This window comes from Solea senegalensis, unplaced genomic scaffold (assembly GCF_019176455.1).
Source record: "Solea senegalensis isolate Sse05_10M unplaced genomic scaffold, IFAPA_SoseM_1 scf7180000013655, whole genome shotgun sequence".
Taxonomy (NCBI): domain Eukaryota; kingdom Metazoa; phylum Chordata; class Actinopteri; order Pleuronectiformes; family Soleidae; genus Solea; species Solea senegalensis.
The window spans coordinates 38479-59989 of NW_025320862.1; the positions used below are offsets into that span (position 1 = coordinate 38479).

A 21511-nucleotide genomic window follows, 5' to 3' on the forward strand; every position below is an offset into this window, starting at 1 on the left:
TAATCATTTTAGAAAATTAAAAGCATTTAATTTAATAGTAGATGCTACTTTGCTATTCATATTTATAATATAATTTGAATTGTATGTATTATTCACTTGCACAGTTCATTTACAATAACACAATGGTAAATACAGGAACAAATTAATTATTGGATGTATTTGTTCTTTTTGTAATTTCCCCCCCCAGATCCAAATATAGCCAGAGGAAGAATCACACCCAGGTTGACAAAACGCTTAAAGGTGGACAGTGGAAATAAGACAAAAGTGAGGTGTCATAAAATGACTGTGCTCAGTAAAGACCTCTGATGAACCTAACTCAGTTATGGCATTAAGTAAGACGTTCAGGTGAAGAAATATCCTGTGTCAAGGGGACTTGAAAGCTTTTTCTTTGATTGAAAAAAGAGGACAATCTAAACTCTCTCTTCATTAAGCAAAGACTGTAGCCAATCAATCCTCAATGAGTTGAATTTTGGCCCCAGCTCTTAATTTTCACCAGCTTTATATTTTTTGATAAATTCTGCTCCTCCCAGCGTTAGCCATGGTCTTTGTTTGATGTTGAAAATTAACCTGGAGGACAGACGAGGTGAAAAAAGGTGAACAAGACCTCACCAGGTAAATTATGCTTTTTTTGTAGCAGTTCACCACAAATCTGAGTGCTTATTTCTTTAAAAGCTGTGGTATATAAGGTTTTTCATTTTTCTTAAAACGAGATTGCCTTTTAAATATCTTTTTTCTGGCCCTCTGGCCGTTTTCATCACAACAGGATCCTCTCATTTGTTTGTTTCCCTCCTGACTGTCTGCCATTTTTCATCCTATCTGACTTGGCCCGGTGGTATACGAGTTATCCTTCGCTCCTCTACACATTTTTATTCACCTTTTTGCACCAAAGTGGTTCACTGAGAGGCTTCATCCTGGCCGGCAACATTCCAGCCAAGGGGGAAGAGGACTTCCTGACACTGGCTGCTTCGCGGCTCAGTCGCAGGAAACGTGTCATTGGCGCTGGTGTAGGTGTGGCAATGGTTCTAATACTGTTAGTAGCCATTCCCATACTGGTCCACACAACCAAAGGGGGGAATACTGGAAATTCAGGAAGCCATTATGAAATGCTAGGAAGCTGCCGGATGGTATGTGACCCGTACACCACCTCTCAGCCAGGCCAGGAGCTGACGGCTGTGTCTCCACCACCCCAGGATTACTCTGGGAAGAAGATAAAGTCTGGGCTTCGTGGGCCTCCGGGGTTGCCAGGTCCTCCAGGAGCACGTGGACCCCCTGGTGAGCCAGGCAAACCAGGTCCACAGGGGCCCCCTGGTCCAGGACCAGGTGGCTATTCGCCCTCGCTTTACACACCCAAGATTGCCTTTTATGCAGGGCTACGCAAGCAGCACGAGGGGAATGAAATATTGAAGTTTGATGATGTGGTGACCAATGTAGGAAACTACTATGAGCCCAGCACCGGCAAATTCACCTGCCCTCTGCCTGGCATCTACTTCTTCACCTACCATGTTCTCATGAGAGGTGGTGACGGGACCAGCATGTGGGCAGACCTGAGGAAGAACGGACTGGTTAGTAACACTGTGTGTGTGTGTGTGTGTGTGTGTGTGTGAGAGAGAGCGTGCAGAGGCATGTATACTGATGTGTTTGTATGCACACTCACGATCATCTAACAGATTTTTTGTTCCACTGTTGACCATCCTGTGTTGCCATTGACTCACATTCACCTCTGTAACATTGAGCTCGTCAGATTCAGAGCACATTCCATTTGCAGGTGGAGACATGACAGCCAAGGAATGATACAGCAATCCTCCTCCTCATTAAGGGGAATTCATGCTATACAGTTTAAACCCTCAGCCACAGATATTTGCATTCCCATGTTTGCTGTGTCGAAGTGACAAGTGGCAGAATGCTAACGCGGCCTACAAAACGGAACAGTCTAATTAGGGAGTATCATACGCAGAGTCTGATTATTGCATAAACAGAAGTGCAAAAGAGCACAGCAGAAATGCCTGTCAGTGTGTGGACCAGTCAGCCTACACCTCAGCTAAATAAATAACGAATGTAAAATTGACAGTCCACTCATCCACTGTCTCATTCCCCAGACACTAATTAAAGACAGAGGAGCTGATGGGGGAAGACGAGAGGTGGGGCAAATCACAGGGATTTCATCAGAGGACTCCAAATTCAGGAAGCATTCTTCAAGTTCCTTTTAACATCCATCCATCCATCCAATAATTTAAACAACAGACACTAGAAAGAGAAAAAGAAAAATCATATCGATGTTTCCACATTTATATATGACTGTAAATATATTGCACTAAACCTGGAGTTTGCCAGCAGCAAATCAACAGTTAGTATATTATTTAGTGGACAGATTAATGCGGTTAATCAGGTTCTATTGTAAAGCTCCTACTTTACACAAAACACACTAATGTTTCTTGAGCAATATCTGTCAATCATTAGAGGCAACCTGAAGTTTTCTTAAAATGAATCCACAAATGAGCATTGTAGAGAGGAGTATAATATGCCTAAAAGAGTCGTGCACGGTCAGTGCATGGTCAGTGCACATAGGACATTTTCTTGACATCATACTAGCTTTAGTGTTTAATATGCAGCCATGCCTCAGTATTCATTCATTACATTTGAAATAGAAAATTCTCTTAATAAGGATCGTTCCAACTCACATACTACATGGTTCATACTAATTAAGGCCGCTACTTGATTTCAACTTTTGGGTGAGATGTAAATTAAACGTTTAAAATGATTCATCATGAAGCACCACAAAGATAAATATGTTTATTACCGCCTGCCCTATGTCTTATATTGTCATTCAAGTCATCTTAGACTGCTAAATAATTTATACATCTTAGATTAGATCCCCTGAACACCAGCTATACTTTCTTCTTCTATAACCCCTCCCCTGCTTGTCCATTGATTCTCCATTAATTATCTTTTCACTCAACTCAATTATTTAACCTAACCTTGGGCCACCTGACACCAGGTCCACAAGGTGGCCTCCTTAAACCCAGCTCCCGATGCATGAAAACTGGGTAAAAATGTATTGTGGCAGAATACCTGCTCATATTTGTGGAGTTATTTAAGCCCAGTGGCAAGAAGGGAATCTGCCTGAGGCCAGTCAGTGGTGAGGGTTTACTACATGGACGCTATGTTTGACAGGGTGCATTCCTGACTGTAGAATCAAATAGTCTGTTTTACCATGGCCGAAGGTACTGAAACTTTATTGGATATTTTGTTTATCTGCTGGGTTGTATTTCTTTTTAAAAAAAGGTTTGTCCCAGCTACAAATTTGCCACCTTCCATTCCTGATTGAACTTTTACACCTAAACAGATAAGGTAAATTTTTTTTCGGCGGCCAGCCCACCGGACTGAGAACTCGAACAGACTCAGAGAGAAAGAATGACACGCGAGAGACCCGACATGGCGCGGAGATGTTCATCTGAAAGGGAGAACAAAACAAAACAAGTGAGTTGTCGGGATGATCATGGGTAGCGCACAGGAAGATAGATGACTTAATGGTGGTGTGGAGACAGTGGGCTGGTAGATGAGGCATCTGGGAGGCTGGTGGTGAAGGCCAGGATGAGATCAGGTGTGATGACCAATGGACACCCACTCAACATGTCTCGGGGTTTGATATGTGATCAAGGCCGGCCAGAGAAGAAGAAAACTGTCTTTGTGCTACTACTCCAACAGATGTAGATACTCAAAGGAGACTGTTTCAAAATAGTAAAATGATAAACTCAAGACAACAACAGATTTTTTAAAAGGAATCTTTGATATATAACTCTTTCTGTTGGTACACAATGTCAAGCTAATGGATTGTGATGTGTGACACAAGTGTAATATAATGCAATGCCAGGAGGATGTGTTGTGTGGTGTGGTACTGGATCCCTAGATCCAATACCTATTACCTTTGGTAAATCCCCCAATCTGTAAAGCCTACCTGCTCACCCCTCAATCTAACTTTCACAAATCATTGCAGCATGACAGGGCTTCGGTGTCAGAGGATTTAGGACTGGGGGTGCGGGGGTCGGGGGGGGGTTGTGTGTGTGGGGTGCTTCCATGTGTGTTATGCGACAGTGATTGACTTGTGGCACAGTGTGTGTGTGATGTAAATGTTACTTAAAGGCCTATTCTTGCTCAGCAGATCGACCCTCAACTGTGTTATTGGCGCAAAAAACACAAGACACCACCATGTCAAACAGAAATCCCAATCTAGTTTGGGATGATGATGGATCCCTCTTCTATCCTTAGTATACTTAATGATTTAATGTTAGCTTTGCTCAAAACAAATAGCCATGAATGCCCTTCCTACTGGTGCCACCATATTATAAATGTGCTTAATCACTCAATTTTTAATTCACTGTCAGGGATAGATGGGTTTTATGCTGCTTAATATTCTAACATGGTAGCAAATGTTATTAGGACAGTCTATCCTAATGCTGGTATGCTTTATTTTGTGAAGGGTGGTAACACATCATGCACACCTCAACGGAACTTCTCCCCTTCCCCTCATTAACTGCAGGCTATGTGAGCTGTTCACCTACTCATTAATGTTCCCATCGTGCACCACTGCACTGTGTATCTATTTTAAATATTCTTAACTCAATGTAGACAAATAGTTACTGGTTGCAGCCTCGGTTTAATTTCTTTCTTTTTTCTTTACCAATCGTCAACTCTTTTAATAGCTCAGTTAAAGGTCAACTTGTTTCACAGTTGTCTTAAAATGTCATCACTTGCTTTAATGAGTGCTACCTGTATCAACCTCCTCCAGCACAGAGCTATGATACGATGTGCTACAGATAAAATATAATTAGTCTTACAGTGAAGGGCAGGACTGGTAGATAAATACAATTTGTCTTATTAAGTCATGTCAGTTTTTCTTTTTTTTTTTCAATTCCTAAGAGATCCAAAAATACATATATCTTAAAATCCTGATGAAACGCACTAATTAAGATGAGTCAATTCCGCTGATACTGTGCACAGTTTTGACAAATTGCGTGTTGCAGATCACAGGCTTGAATACCAAATGGCAATGGTAATAGCAATCCTAAGGTACGGTTCTGCTACATCTTGTCACCATGTAATCCCGGGACTCCCAGAGGAGAGGGGAAAACCAACCCAATAAATATTCTATTTCCACAACATCCTCCACCATCCCACTCCCCCTAGAGTCCCCAACCCTCCTGCCATGTACTGGAGTCCCTTAGGTAAGTTTAACAGCTACTTTTCTATTGTCTCCACTCTAAGAGGTCAGTATATCACAGTGAATGAATCCTGTCAGTTTTATTACCAGTGGAGCACAGCATCACAGATAAAAACAAGACTTCATATAACCCCACATCTCCCTGGTCTCACAAAATAGCTTCGCTTGATCAGATCCCTCCTCCCTCCCCTTTGCTCTGCCCCCACCCCACTGCACTCCACCCCACATCCACACCCCCTTTGTCTATCCTTGTCTATCGTCTGCAGTGCGGCTCCACGTGTATAGAAAATGACACTGCAGCTACCATTGCACCCCCTTTGTGGCCTCCTCTGCTCCCAGGCGTGTTTAGTGGAGGCCCTATAATGAAAGGGTGAGGTGGAGACAGAGACAGCCACAGGCAGGCCCCGGGGGTCCCTGCCTTACGCCTCACAATCCTTCCAGCTCCAGAATCAGCACAGCGTGCAGCCTGGTTCACATGGATCAGTCTGTGTCCTCCGATCAGTCGTATCCATCTCCTCTGTCGGCTTCCTGTCCTAATCCCACCACGGATCTCATACCTCTCTGTCTGGCGTCTACTTTAATGGATGCCTTGCGTTATTTCTTCACACACAGGCACATTAGCTGAAGCACCAATTCATATATCACATATTGACAAAACGATGTCCACGCTGAGTGATGAAAATGATTCTGTTGCACAAAATACAAGCACACTTCCCTGTATTTTGTCATAAGAATCTGAGAAGGAATGATGGGTGTTGGGGGTATTTATTCCTATTTCTCCCTCCATTACGCCGCTTGTCCAAAAAATAATGAGCAGGATGACATATTCCTCGTGTCAATAGGAAGTCACAAGAACAACATCAGTGTCAGAATCAAAGCCAAAGATGCAAATGTGGTATTGGCTGTCGCTACATATATGTCAAGACGAACGACAAAATAACCTTTACAGATGACAATAGATTGGTGTCATTTTAAGAAATGGTCATCTGGGGGATTATGAAATGGTAGATTATGCCCAGTTTTGTGTTTACACCGATTCATAAAGCTTAGACAAGCCTATAAAAAAAAGTATTTTGTCTCTAATGATTGTCTTTAACAATTAGTTTTTCTCTAATTTCATAATCTGTTTTCTTAACTGTTTACTCATGAACTAATAATAATAGGAGGAAAGTCGTATTACATTGGGGTATGTTAATCTCTCGATCCACATGATGAGGGGAGCAAATTATTTCATGTGGATCATTTTTGGTCATTCACTTATTCACATGTTTTTAAAACATGACGGAAACAAAACCATTTTTAATTCAATACATGTTGGACAATAAAAAAGAAATTATATATAAAAATCTGACATGCTTTTATATTTTCCCATATCAGATTCTCAAGACGAAGAAACAAACTGGATGTGTCTCTGATAATAAATATAAAGGTTTGAGAACCCCTGTGGACTACACAGCATGAACGTTGTAACAGCATAACAACAGCTGTGGTTGGTTTTACTGTGGGGCTGTTGAGCTGTGAAACCCCCGGAGATCAACTTCTCTGCCCCCTTAATCAATCTGGTTTAGAGTAGACAGGGACATGCTTCACCACTGGTTGCTCCATGTTGGATGCCACATCCATGACCCGAATTTCGTTTAAAAGGACCTACAGACAGCGCCTATAGGTAATAAACAACTTCACGGCTGATAAATGGTGAACAATGTGTTCACACAAAGGGTAAAACACGGATGGAGGGGAAAAGAAAATTTTTATTTTATCTTTTTACAGTTACAGTAAATCAGACTCTGCTGCCGAATGACTGACTGTTTTCAAATTGATGCATGTTCATTGGGGAGAAAGGGACTCCAGTGATGGGGATGACATGATGGTACTTGAGTTGCAGATCATATTCTGTGGCTGTCACCGAGATGTGCGCGGCTTGTCTGGCTGCTGACATAGATTGAGTGCTCCCACCGTAGATGGACACTGAGCCAGACACAAGGCCACTGATGGCTGACATATGTCTGATGACTGGAGCTGCTACACAGAATTATTGATACATTCCACAGTGGAGGCACTTTTTGTACTTTTTACATTTGGCAAAAGGCGTTTTATTTGTGTTTGTTTCACTTGAACTCAAATCGGATTCACAGCTGCAGATTTGCACAGTGCACTGCACATTAAAAGCCTTGTTCGTCTTTTACTTTCATTTTATATTAAAACTGTACTGTCTCGCTTTTAAAGATAAACACATGTCCACTTGATTCAAATCATTGTGAATTGAGTTCATACAAAGTACACAACTGTCTCTGTGTGTCTCCGTATAGCGGTGTTTCGATTTTGTTTCATCCAGCGACATTCTTGCGCCGCACTCATTTTTTGTTTGTTTTATTGTAAAAACTACTACGATGAGTTGACTGCAAACAAGTCGGACTACGATTGAAAACACAAAGAAGCGTCCTCAAAAAGTTTCAGACGTTAACTCAGCTGGTCAAAACTCACAGTTTTTCAGAAGGTTGACGGGACGGATGCTTCTTGACCCAGCCCACCCCCACTCTGCTGGTGAACAGCCACAAACGCTCCCTCAGTTGGGTTTGATAGTATTGCTTGACAGAGCCCGTTTTCAGATGAAGGACGCAGCACGCTAATAATGGCACATGGTTTCTGTTCATACAAAAGAAACAAACAGAGACAGAAAAATGACAACAAATAACAATCAACACTTCAACAGCAACATCACCAAAAGTTACGCACTGGAGCTTTAAGACCCTTACCAGTTTAAAATAAAAGGACAAATCCTCTACAACTGTAACTAGAGCTCACCATGTGTATTTAAATGTCCACAACGAGTAAACCCAATTAAATGTGTTAACAAACAAGTAAAGATCCACTGCTGCTCGCTCAATAAGACCGAACTAACACACAGCATGCAAATGTGAAAGTGTCTGGCTGAGGCATAGCCACTCAATATCATGCATATTGAGCTGGCACAGGACCATAAGCAACAGGTCAATAGCTGCTCTTTCTTGGCTGAGCTAGTTTCCCCACAGACAACCTGTTGTCCCCACTGAGTTGACTTATCTCCACAACTCAATCAGATCACCATCCTGTACACTGAGCCCCAGCCACAGCTGATCAATAACACACCGAGTGGCTGTGTTTGATTAGTCCAACTCTGGGATCACAGGTCACAGTCCTATCCATGTGTTGATCAACGTTAATGTGCAGGTGATATCACGCAGGCATGATCGTATCATTTGAAGGCTGTTAATGATTGAAAACAAATTCTTTAATAACAGAGGAGTAGAGTGCGGTGTGATAGTTCAAGTTTGAAAGAGCTGTTGGGTAAGTGGCTGTGACATTTGCACGAGTTTGTTCAGTTGTATTCATGTTCTAACAGTCCTTGCACGTGTCCTTTGTGGGTGACAGGTGAGAGCCAGTGCCATCGCTCAGGACGCAGATCAGAATTACGACTACGCTTCTAACAGTGTGATCCTGCATTTGGACGTGGGCGATGAGGTGTGTGTGCAGCTGGACGGAGGCAAAGTCCACGGAGGGAACACAAACAAGTACAGCACCTTCTCCGGCTTCCTTATCTACCCAGACTGAATCTAATCATTACTCTCGCTGCGGGAGGAGTGGTTAGAGGAACATCAGTGTACACAAAGATATATCACAAGTATATTTTCACACCAACACAGACATGTATGCAAATGAATGCAGATACACAGACATGCATCACAAGACACACACACACAAACATCCTGAGAGTCCAACAAAAAGAGGTGTGAACAGAGGGAAAACCCAGCACGAGTGGAACTAAGTTGAATTGTGTGACAGTAATTATGAGCAGTTGAGATTACTGGTGCCCATTTTGCGCAAAAAATGGAAATGGGAATATGTACAGTTTAAGTGCACATTAAAATCGCACGTTGTGGCTCTGAAGTATCAACACTATTATAATGTTAACATTGATAATATTATAAAATATTATACACAATATTCATATTAACTGACAATGTGATTACTGGAATGCAACAAACGCCATCAGTGTGATTGTTTTTGATGCAATAAGGCGTCATTAATCAAGATGACAAATGGTCCAGTCTTAACCAAAGCAGTATTTGACATCTCCTCCCTCCATTTTTAATGACCTCTGATCAAATGGCTTGTCTATATTTTGCAACTCATCCTTGTAAAGTACTTTCCCCTTGAGCCTCAAAGGGAGTTACTCCAGTAGAAATTAGAGCAGCACTGATTAAAATAAGGGAAAACGAGTAAGACAGATGTTCCTGTGAGACAGGATGTGATATGTAATGATAAAACAGGACATGTTAATGTTGCAAATCAAAGACACATTTTATGAATGGCACTTGTGCGCAATGAGGTTTTAATTGCCAAGTGCATTATTGACAATAGTGTGTGTGTGTGTGTGCGTGTATGTCAGTGTGAGTGAATCTATATACTGTGCGATAAAGGGCCACTGAGTTTTACTTACATTAAATGATGTACAATACATAACAAGCACTGTAATTACACTGCCATACCTACATAGTACTTTATTTTTTTGAGAGACCATGTCAAAGTGTCATCATATACAGTATATAAACACAGGAATGTTGGGATGGACTGTCTGCTACGTTGCACAGGTTGAGGTGGTGCAATATTGCTATTAAAAGTATCTTACCTTCCGTGTCTGTGTCCCTTCATGTTGTTTCAAGACCAGGGCTCAACAAACGTGTGCACATTCAAGAGCCATAAACACACAAAGACCATTGTTCAGTTTTATTTGCAGGGACCAATCAGAGTGACCGTAGAGATTTAGATATACGACATGGCTGCTCAGATTGAAGCAACGGTAGCCGACCACAACCGCTGCCTGCTACAACATGGATTTCCAATATGTCTTAAGACACTGTTCAAGACACAGACATTAATACTGCTACATTGATCTCACCTTATAATACACCCAGGATCTACAAATAAAGCAGATGTAAACATTTTAAATGTAACAATATACTAATCAATTGTACAAACTGTGCTTGATAACGGTGGCTGTTGTTCATCAGAATGTTTTGTGTCAATATTGGTGCATTTCTCTCGATTCTAAGATAATGCTGGAGTGATGGGTAGGCCGCAGTAAGTTTACAGTGTTGTTAAATATCCAATTAATTTAATCAAAAATGACTACTAATAGAGCTAATAGTTATTATTCCCTGTTACATTCTCTAACTTGTTAAAAAAAAAAGAAAAAAAAAAGTAATTTTAGCCAGTTTGCTACTAAATTTGTTCAATGTGTGGTGGACAAGACAGCTCTTTATTTAAAGAAAAATAATTGTGGGAAATGAAATGTTTTAAGATCATGTTACAATTGATATTAGGTGACTATAATAATCTGTGTGTATTGAAATTGGGGACATTATTTCATACCATTTAAGTAGAAATGACAGGTTGATAACATTGGTTGTTTTAACCATGACTTCTTTCACCATATTTCATACCTCATTCTGAGAATGACTTCCTCCTCAAATAGATCTTACAATACTGATGAAATGGAAAACATCTAGTCAATGGGATTCTTGACTTAAAGGATTTTGTGAATCTGTTGCTCCCAAGCAGAGAAAGTGGGATGTAGCTGTGGCACGGCTGGCCCAGCCCCCGGCTCTCTCTCCTGGCAGATTCCAGTTGAAAGTTAATTGGACGGGGAGAGGTCTGAGACAGGCTGCGCTGAGGCCCATTAGTGATTCCCCTGTCGAATCCAGAGCCATGAGGATCACAGACTCACAAATAGGGGATTAAAATAATCAATAGCCTTGACTTCTTTTGACCACACACACACACACACACAGTGTAATTAGTGAACAATCTATTCAGCGGTGGACTATGACACCTTCCTGAACCTTATCCCGCACACATAAGCTCCAGACCCCGAAAGATGTGGCGCCTAATGAGGGGAAATAGTTGTGGCTGCCTCTGGTTGAAATGAAGAAAAGGTCAGGAACCAAACAGTCTTCTATGAAACTGTGTCACTGAATCATGTCTCTCAAATTTTAGGGTTTGGCCACAAAAACAGTTACAAACCTTTTTTCAAGGGCATTTATAGAACTGTTCCATAAGATTTGCAAATGAACAAGAAACTAAATTGTGCAAAGCAGCAAAATGTGCAATTATACAAAAATGTTACTAAAAGAAACATTAAAAGCAAGATAGTGTTTTGTCTTGTTGATATTTTTAATAGATTTTTACCACAGCAGATTCCAGCAGCAACACTGCCATCTAGTGTCAAATGAAAAAAGCACAAACGTATAAATGCACCATTAAGAAACTGACAAGGCAGGGACAAAACTGTGCCTTATTCTACTGAAAGGAAACAATCCACCCAAAAAACCAAAGATTTGTTTTCAGGAATATCATTTATTTAAATGCAAACAACATAATTGAGAGAAATAGCCGAATTACTTGTGGTCTTTAGTAAGGAATGCAAAAGGCACTTCTTAAATTAAATGTGGAAAACGAATCAATGGAAAGAAGGTGGGGCCAGCACTGTGGAAGCCAACTGCAAAAAGAGGGTACATGTGACAGGTTTTTAAAAAAAGAAGGATGCTGATCATCTTCACCCGTTCATCACCATCCTGACCAGTTCTGTAAAAGAGACATAAGATAAGAGACAAATGTAAGATTGGTGGTCTAAATCTTTGCAGAGACCTACTCCAACTACAGCATGTGGAGCAAGCTCCCCTCCTCATCAAGGTTTGGTGAACCTGGTGGGACATGCTGCATTTGGGGGCAGATCCCCATATTCTGCTCACCCAGAGGAAAGAATGGTTGAAACAGGGAACTAAGAGAAAGAGGCAAGGTAATCATCTCTATCTCCAGTTCAGCCAAAGTATTAGGCCATGTCTATGATCCAAGAGGAGCTGGTTAGAGAAGCCATCGTCGCTGTATGCTTTCCTCTAGTTGAGAAGCAAAGAAAAAGGGGGAAATCAAGGTAGCTACAGTCCAGTCAGAATGGCCTGCTACAAAATCAGCTTCCATCAGCACAGAGGAGAAAAAAATTCAGCACAAAAGCAACTTATTGCAATTTTCTGGTTAGTAGAAAAAGGGACTGGTCCACTCCCCTGAAGCTGGTGGCTAAAATGGAATGTAAAACATGTCTACTTTGTAATGAACTTCTAATTCAGTGTCTATGAAAAAGAGCAGCACCTCTGACACCCACAGAATAGAAGCCCTATTTTGATAGCACTGACGACATGCAAATGAGATAAGAAGAGCCTTCTCATGACTATAGCACCAGCCAGCTCAACAGTGGCCATCAGGTTTTCCCTGAATGAGACCAGTCTCTTCCCTGTGTGTCCATAATATCCCCATATAAACGGAGGGGGGACTCAGACACATGCAGAAGGGCATGCTGCAACCAGGGGCCAAGAAAGAGGGCTGCAGGATGGAGAGAGAGAGACAGAGCAGTAGGAGGCTACACACTGGTCAGAGCCTCATGACTTAAGATGAGAGGGGCCACCAGGGTTTTCCCACAGGCACCTACAGATCTAATTCGCAACAGCAAATTGTTTCGGTTTGCTGATATAAAAGGTAAATGCTAAAGCTGATTAGTGTTAGGGAAGCCTGATGGGAATTATATGACAATAATAAAGCAGGAAAGTCTGGGGTGCCATCTCATGTATACCCAATGCCCGTACCGGCCCTCAGCCTGACATGATGTGGCGAACAAAGGCTGTGGAGGAAGAACAATTAACACACTGTCAGCAGTGGACATTTTTGCAGGGCCTCTTATGGCACTTTGCTATTATACAGTTCTAGCACTACTCGGCTCGGCTCGACTCAACTCGGTTTGTTTTGATTTTCCATCAGGAATAGTACCTGGTGCTTTTTTGGTACCTGATCTGGCAAGGTTCCAAGCGAGCTGAGTTGATACTAAAATGTGACAGACTGCCGGCCACTGATTGGCAGAGAGTGTCGTCACTGGAAGTCATGAGTGCAACGTCCACAAGAATTAATGCCGGACTTCAATTCAAATTAAAAAAAACCATACAAAATATCTATAAATATAAATATATATAAAATCCAGAAACATGTATTGCTAGAACTATATAATGGAAAAGCATTTTTAAATTTGTAAATTAAATGTTACAAACATAAGTTAGACAGTATACACATGCATCTCAACACACGATGAAATCAAAGGGTGTGGCCATTGGTAAACTACCCATTTAGTAAGAAGAATCAAATCATTACCTTTGGAAAATGCCATATCCACATTACACACACAACATTTAACCCTCCAAATATTTCTCTTGGCAATTAACAATATTCCATGTCAAAATATGCGAATATAAAGCATAATCTTCAAAGCATCATTAGCACATTGGGTGATGTGTACCAGATATGGTGTAGGACTGCAACGTTTAATCGATTATTAATGAATTATGAAATTAATTACTAATTCAATTGTCAAATATTTTGATAATCAATTAATCAGTCTGTGTGTATTTTATAGTTTTTCTTAATTAAATAATTAAAACGAGATTTCGGATTTTACAGCTGTTCGGAAACTGAATGGTGTTTTTGTAAGATTTTCTGAAAACATAGGGACTAAACAAATCATTGATTACTATTTATCGCTAGTTTCAGCGCTAATAGCAATTTGCACAGATACACTTTGTGATCAATGTTAACATCTAAACGTTTCATTAGCTTGAAAATAGTTTTTAAGAGTAACATTGGCAATAAAATGCAATGAGGAAACACTAAGATGTGGAGGGTTACTGTCACCGTTTAAATAAATATAAGCAGTTCGACTCTGTATGAGCATTGACACAATACAGGGAGATCACACTCAGAACCAGGGAAAGTCAATCCGGACAGTCAGGACATGAAATTATAAATAAATACCAGAGCGAGAGGTGAAGCGTTGTCCACTTGCCTGAGATGAATGTATTTTTGTAAAAAAGTAAAAGAAAATGTGGAAACCACTGCAGTGTAAATTTACAAGCCAACTGCTTTTAGTCCAAAAACTTGATCCACAGACAAACAAGAGCTCATGTGTCGATGATGTAATGGTGATAATAGTTAGTTACCTTTTGTGTATAATGATTACACATTGAGCAGTTTTCTGATTTATTGCAATGGAACGCTTGAACACCATCAGCCTAATTAAAGCAAAAATCCAATCGTGATCGAGTTTGTTTTGGCACTCACCTTCATAATTGATGCAGCCATTTGCATCTTCATGTCCCGCTAACAGTGTCTCCACTTCCTCCTCTGTCATTTTCTCACCTAAAAGTGAAACATAAAAATGTTAATTAATTTTATAAAAGTATCTTTATATTGAGTTTTTTCAAGGAATAACATTTACAGCTTTACACTTGTGGGAAAAGACAGGACATAAAAGAAAAGTATAACAGATTGGCTGAGCTTTTTATTCTGAGGATTGCAATGTGTTCCCAGAGGTAAAAAAGAGGCTAATACAGCAATTGCCAGCTATCTATTTATGTATGACAGAAAATGGGACTTGCCTAGTGTGGTGAGGACGTGGCGGAGCTCTGCTCCCATTACTGTGCCGTTGCCCTCCTTGTCAAAGACACGTAGTCCCTCAACAAAATCCTCCATGGAGCCTTGATCTTTATTCTTAGCAATGGCCTGTAACATGGGCAGGAACTGTTCAAAGTCTAGCATCTTGATGTTCATCTCTGCAAAAAAAGAACAGCATAATTGAGGCAATCCTGGGTCTAAGCCTCTGGAGAATTTTCTTCCCCGCTGACAATTTAATGATAAACAACTGCAAGCAAGACATTTATTTTTGCTCACCCTCAGCCTTGGGGTTGCCCAGGACCTTGAGCACCTCAGCATTAACAGGGTTCTGTCCCAAGGCCCGCATAACATCACCACACTGGCCAAAACTGATCTTCGCATCTCCTGTCTTGTCAAACAGCAGGAATGCCTCCTTAAACTCTGCAGAATGAAAACACTCGACAAATTAGAGTAGTGATGTGAATTCATTCATTTTCTACCACTTTATACTGCACATGAGGGTTGCGAGTGTACAAATTATGTGGGGAAAATATAGTGGAGATAAGCAGCCATGTATGGAGGAATGATAGGGGTTAACATGATGTGGGTGAAATTAGAAAACAGAAAAACTAGACAGAGTGTGACTAAATTGAGAACAGGCAGACTCTACTCTCTGGTTTTCTTTGCGCAAGTCTAAATTTAACAGCAGGGCCCAAAAAACATAACAACAAGCTGGCTTAGGTGTTCTTTGCTACCCAATAACATTCTAACTAGTCTATTCAGGATACTAAATCAAATTAAATGAATAATTCAGTTAATAAATTAAAATGGATCAATTACTTCACTGACTTGTTTTTAGTGATGGAGCTTTTTTAATGATACAAAAATTAATTAATATTGTCATCATTATTTCCATCTGCAACTTAAGGTGCATATCAATTACTTAAAAGAACCCTGCCCCCCCCCACAAGTCAGCAGCAACTGATGCTTGTCATCTGGTGAGCCTGCCTTTTTCATTTCACATCAACAGCAAGGTGAGAACTCACACTCCATGCTCCACCCCGTTTATGAACATTCATACTACAGTATTATTAACATGCAAATGTCCATTGATTACATTTACAAACATTTAACGTCTGGGGTACAAGTAAATGTGTGAAAAAAGCAGATGTAAATATGTGAGTTGAGATATAAAATCAAGCACCACAACAAACTAGATTTGGAATATCAGAAAAAGATGAGAGTAACAATTCCCCTTGATTTTGGGGGCATACTTTGGTTCATGTCCTTTTTGTAGTGTGTATGTGTTGGTATGCATCTTACAGTTACCACTTTTATTTTCAACTCCTAAGTAAGGAGAGTGTACAACTGTCCACAGTGGTCATTATTGTGAATGGCTAATATTGTGTGACCTATATTATGGTAGGAATGTTATTGCTTTCCATTTTAATGAGTCTACCAGACAAAATGACCTCTCAGGTGACTTTCTTACAAAAGCTACTAACATTTCAACAGACACCACTACTGTTTACGAGCCTTCACTCAAACTGCAATATTTTACGGCACTGTTCAGTATTCAATACTTCTGTGAGTTATCTGACCCTTAAGCAGTCATTCCCAGAGACTGGGTGAAACCCACAGATTGGTTGCATACTATTTTTTGAAGGGGTTGCTGAATAGTTTTTCTGAATTTCCAGCCCTTTATCTAATGTAAAGTCATGCATAAAATTAAGATGTCACAATTTTAATCAAAACAAATCTCTGGAAAAAGTATGGTTTACCAATTCAAAATAATATTTAATGTTATAGAAAGGGCAGTAAGAATATAGTCATAGCCAAGAAGCAGTATAGTAAGCACAAAGTTCCTCTTGTTACAATTACATTGACATAGTCATAGTGGAGTTGCCTAATCTTTATGAACTGCCAGGATTGACACAATCTTGTTGATGATTAAATGGTTAATCAATGTAGCTTTGATCTAACAGCAGACTTTGTAGTCATGTCCTTCAGCCAAAATAGGAAAAGAAAAAAACAACACCATTTGCTTGAGTCTAACAATTAGGTAAACATGGGGTTTTCACACAATATCTAGTATAAGTTGTTTCTTATTTAATGGGACAAGCTATTCCCTGGGGGGAAAAAGCTCAGGCACTGTTGTGGACTTTTCCTGTTCTGAGGAATGTGCCTCTTCCCTTCTGGATTGTGAGCACTTCTCCCAACACCATATTTGGTATTAGAGGAGTGGAGGAAAGTAGGAGGAGAGAGAGCGTAGCCTATTATGTCAACAGAGATTAACAACCCAACCCTTGGACAAAAACTATCCACCACTGTATCCAGCACCAAAAAAGGTCACACTTGTGCAGATGAGCTGCTTGAAAGACAACAGACATAGTTTGAGGCACAATGACACAGCCAGGGAGGACTGCAATCTAACAGAACAAGACTTATGAGGACAGAAGTACTTCTAGTGCATGACTGACCACAAACAGTGGGGTCCACTTTCCAGAGGTCTCAGGACTTTTGGACCCCATTGGACAAAAACACTGTAACACATGGTCAAAGCTGGTAAGGATTATAACATTATGTGCGTAATATGACTGACTTTGACGTACCAAACAGTGCAGAGCGGGCTCTCATTCACATCTAAGACAATTTAGTTTTTCCAAAACCAACATGCAGATCACACCCTTAACACTCCCGAGGTAGGCACCAGCTTTTTGTTAAGACGGTCCTGCTTCTCTGACTTACCATGAATCTGATCCAGGTTAAATTCAATCTGGAAAGGACAAGCAGTTGCAAAGTGGAAAAAGTGATGAAACAGTACGAAGGAATTACGAAGGAATAACGAAGGAAAACCTAGTCTTACCACGACTACTATGACAGGCAGGTACACAGCAGGGTGATAGAGGAGCTACAGGGCAAAGTGTAATTTGAAACAAGCGAGAATGAGGGCATGCAAAACAAGCTGGATCTGGAGAATGTCAAACACAAATTCAAAACTTACCAAGGATTTGATCTTCCGAGAAGTCAGACTGTTTAAAGAGAAATTAACCTAATTGAAACCCATTTGTTTTGATGCGCACAGCTAGCTCTAGGTTACCTCAGAGGCACCTGAACACATCGTCTGTCAGTAAAAAGATGTCCACTAACTATATTACATTCAAGACTAACTGTCGTCCACGTCGGCACTTTGATAGCGTCAATAATCTCGCCGTGTGATCGTTCAATTCATCCACCGAGCAAGCTAACATTAGCTTCTCAAATGCTGCACTTCCGCTAGCGAATAGCGAGCCAAACACATAAGCAAAGCAAAGCCGTTTCTGAAATAATATCAACATAAAGCACTTAGAAATGGCAGTAAAGAAATAGTTGAGTGTCGGGGTCACAGGGAAATAACGCACCATGTTCCTGCAGTTGGCTGCTGAGGTGTGTCCCAGGCGTCGGCAGAAGGAGGAATGAGACGGAATTTACAGTAGGACGGGAGGGAGAGAAGAGAATACCCTAACAGCTCTGCGTCATGACGTAAGCACAGTACGTAGTGCCTCTACAGCAAGCGGGAAGCTGTGCACCCGAATAGAAGAAGGACACGCCCACTTTCTTGGATTATTGGTAAGTGTTCGTGAAAATATTGGGCTAAGCCAATCAGAGTGTGAGTATGATGACTTCTTTGCCCATCTCTAGTGATATATAGAATATCGCTCCATATATAGAAACAAACGTCTAGGTATTGTGGTTGTGTTTATTGTTAGCTGCAGTGTAAATCTTTAAACTCATTAAACGTTCAAGTTTAGAACTGGGATGACCTGTTCATCATGTTCTGTCCAGTACTGTAGCTGCATAATCAGTGGAAAGAATAACTTTTATCCACAAAAAAAATAGCTTTAGCTGACTAATATTATTTTACAGTTTCAACGTTAAATACATGTTGGGACAGTAGGGAACGGCACCTTTTTTGATTGGAATGATTGGAATGACCACCCATAGGAAACAAAGTTGCAAGGGCATTTTACAGTATAGGGCACTACATCACTTAAAGGCACTCCTTTAGAAACAATAAATTTTTTTAAATGTATATTTTACTTTATAGGCCACATATGAATGGCAGCCAGTAAGTCACTCCCTCATGTTTTTTTTTTACCACTCTAGAGGGTACATTAGTGTGCGTCTTGTGACTCAGGAGGACACTTTAGTGCACCATTATGGCACCGGGAGGGTGCTAATGATAATGTTATGATTGCCACTATTTTGTATATTTCACTTTGGTCACACCTATAAGTGATCTTTCAATTGATCCAAGTGATGAAATCAAAAATATTGAGCGCTGTCTCAAGTTTGCCACAAAAATCAATCAGAAGATGAATGATGCTTACAATGTTAATTTCTTCTTCGTCTGCACCAGTGATACACCTTTGCTGATGCAATCACCAAGGGCTATTTTGTTTGTTTTTTCTTACCTCTGACTCGTTTTGTTACTCACGTGTCTGTGAAGTCACAGTTCCAACATGGGTGACACAGAGGCGAAAAAAAATGTGGAGCAGAAAATATAACTGATGGGTTAAAACTACTTTCCAATGTCACAACACTCACTGATTATATATAATATGTTTTCTTTGGTGTTTGAAGTACATCATGTAAAATAGTATGTGTAAAGACTTTTACATTACAATGTAAGCAGTAAATCTGACCTGATTGTGTCATTCTTTAGGATATTTTAAGAGATGTCTGTCGTGTGTGTTTGACCCCACTTGAGTCAGCAAATGCATGACTGCAGTGAATGACTTTGTTCGGCTTCGAGTTAACGATGTGATTGTCTGGTCATGCAGGAATGATGGATCACTTCAGGCCAGTAAGACCATGGACTGATGCCATGTCCCTTAACAGCATGGCTTAAGTGCTGTCTTTGCCCCCAGCAGGCGCTCTGGCCTCCTGTCACGTCTGTGATCCCACTGTGAGCAGCATGTCTTAACATGGCCTACATTTCCTTGCAGGCAAAATGAAAAGGTCTCATACCAGAAAATCAATGTGAAAGCAGCACTGAAACAGGAAGCACAAGGATGGCAGCAAACCTTAAACACCACCAAAGATAAAAGACATTCATGCAAAGTCTAATGTGGGCAATTGAGATGAGTTGTTTTATTTAAATATGTCCTGTCTCATTGACCTATGCCTGGTTTGACCTAAATAAACTGGGATGTAATCTTACAATGTTTTCATTTAACAGAGTGGACAAGGTGCCCACTGTATATGAAATAAAAAAATGTAATTGCACTTTTCATATACCATCACTAGCCGCTTTTCCTGTTATTATTATGCTGTGACAATGGGTCATGGGTTTATAGCTTGCAGGGTTAAAGCTACTGTTTTGATGCAATCACTTGCCTGATGAACAAGGCAGCACATACTGTAGCAGGAACCAGTATATTCCAGCCTCACAGTCATTGCCCCTTTTCTTTGCATTACCTCATTAAACGTGATGCAAATCATTTTGTCTGTCAAGTTAGTTTAAAAATTATGTTTTTACATTACAACCTACAGCTGAGAGTTATTATGTTCGCTATTAATTATTTCCAACAGTACTAATTTTAAATACCCCACATTAGCTATGTCACAAAATAACAGCACTCACCTCTAAAGTGCTGGGGTCAAATGGTGATTCTGAGGGACGCAGCATCCTAGGCTTCTGCTCGGGAGCTAATTTTGGTGCTGCTGGAGCTGCAGACAGGCAGGGGAAAGGAGGACCCAGTCTTGCTTCGGTCACAGGTGAAGGAGACTTCTTGATGGAGGACTCTCGTTTAGGGGCCATTCCCGCTGCCTTAGAAAACGGATGATCTGAAATATCTGCACCCACTCTCGATATGTCTGCTTAGGGGAGTGAGCAAGCTATGAAATAAAGTGTGTCAGTATCCTGTGGAGGGGTGGTGGTGGTGGCTGAGAGGGGTGCAGGTTGATGATGCTGATAATACTCAGGGAACCGCAGCTATATGAGGAGGAAGAAGAGGTGGATGTATGGTCTATGTGAGCGAATTTGTGAAGGAAAGTGTGGGGGTGGCAATGAAAGTGAGTGTTGGATAAAGAGGGGATATAAATAGAAAGAACCAGGCCGAGCTGTGTGACTCCAAACACATGCTTTTATTTGGGTCAGAAAAGCCAGTGTGTGTCAGTGCAGCAGTGAAGCAGCACCAAGTGGAGCGTCTCTGTCAAGCATCACACACAGATGATGGCCTAGATTACATCAGTCTCACATTTGTTAGTAAAAGTAGGTTTGATGTGTGTCCTATTCTCCTGAACAAATATGATATCCCATTTATAACTTGTCATGAAGAGTTGTTTTAAGGAGTTAACTTTCCTGAGTGGATTATAGGCACATCATTTATATGAATAAAGCTTCTTCAGCTTTCACACGCATTATGTTTCATTGCAAACCTTCAGAACCCACCACTGTGAACTTTATGCTCTGCTCTCGTGGCCTTCACTAAGTTTAAGGAGGCAACAGCACTGGCTCACATTTATTTGCAAGGCCATATTGGGCAAACTATCTATCTGTGTTGCCTCATGTCCCCAGGAGTGGGTATGACTCCTGCTCATCACATTGGCTCCTTTTCAGAGTTCCCAAAATCCACTCAGAACTTGGTAAAACAGCTTTTTCTCAGCTGTACATTGGTCATAGAAGAATCTGCAAAATTCACTACAGCTTCAGCATATTATTTCCCTGGGTGAATTCAAAACTCTACTGACAAACTGTGTAACAGAACAGTGTTCTCGGCCAGGTCTCCTTCAAAAAAGAGA

The 21511-nt window shown here is 40.7% G+C and overlaps 2 protein-coding genes across 4 annotated transcripts; one reads left to right on the forward strand and one right to left on the reverse strand.

Annotated features, from left to right (window-relative positions):
• Nucleotides 1-730: 730 nt before the first annotated feature.
• Nucleotides 731-9891, forward strand: LOC122760458 (complement C1q-like protein 4). The gene is made up of 2 exons (XM_044015557.1): nt 731-1562; nt 8630-9891. The coding sequence occupies exons 1-2, from the start codon at nt 1017-1019 to the stop codon at nt 8807-8809; spliced, it is 726 nt and encodes a 241-aa protein (XP_043871492.1). The 5' UTR covers nt 731-1016; the 3' UTR covers nt 8810-9891.
• A 1703-nt stretch (nt 9892-11594) lies between these two features.
• On the reverse strand, nt 11595-18188 carry LOC122760457 (myosin light polypeptide 6). Of its 3 annotated transcripts, none has more exons than XM_044015555.1 (7): nt 18127-18188; nt 17730-17757; nt 15023-15166; nt 14731-14904; nt 14414-14491; nt 12895-12929; nt 11595-11842 (listed from the first exon to the last, which is right to left on the reverse strand). In XM_044015555.1, the coding sequence occupies exons 1-6, from the start codon at nt 18127-18129 to the stop codon at nt 12901-12903; spliced, it is 456 nt and encodes a 151-aa protein (XP_043871490.1). In that variant the 5' UTR covers nt 18130-18188; the 3' UTR covers nt 11595-11842; nt 12895-12900. The 3 variants fall into 3 exon arrangements, with proteins under 3 accessions (XP_043871490.1, XP_043871491.1, XP_043871489.1); XM_044015556.1 differs by having other exon boundaries at nt 12882-12929; XM_044015554.1 differs by lacking the exon at nt 12895-12929.
• Nucleotides 18189-21511: the final 3323 nt, after the last annotated feature.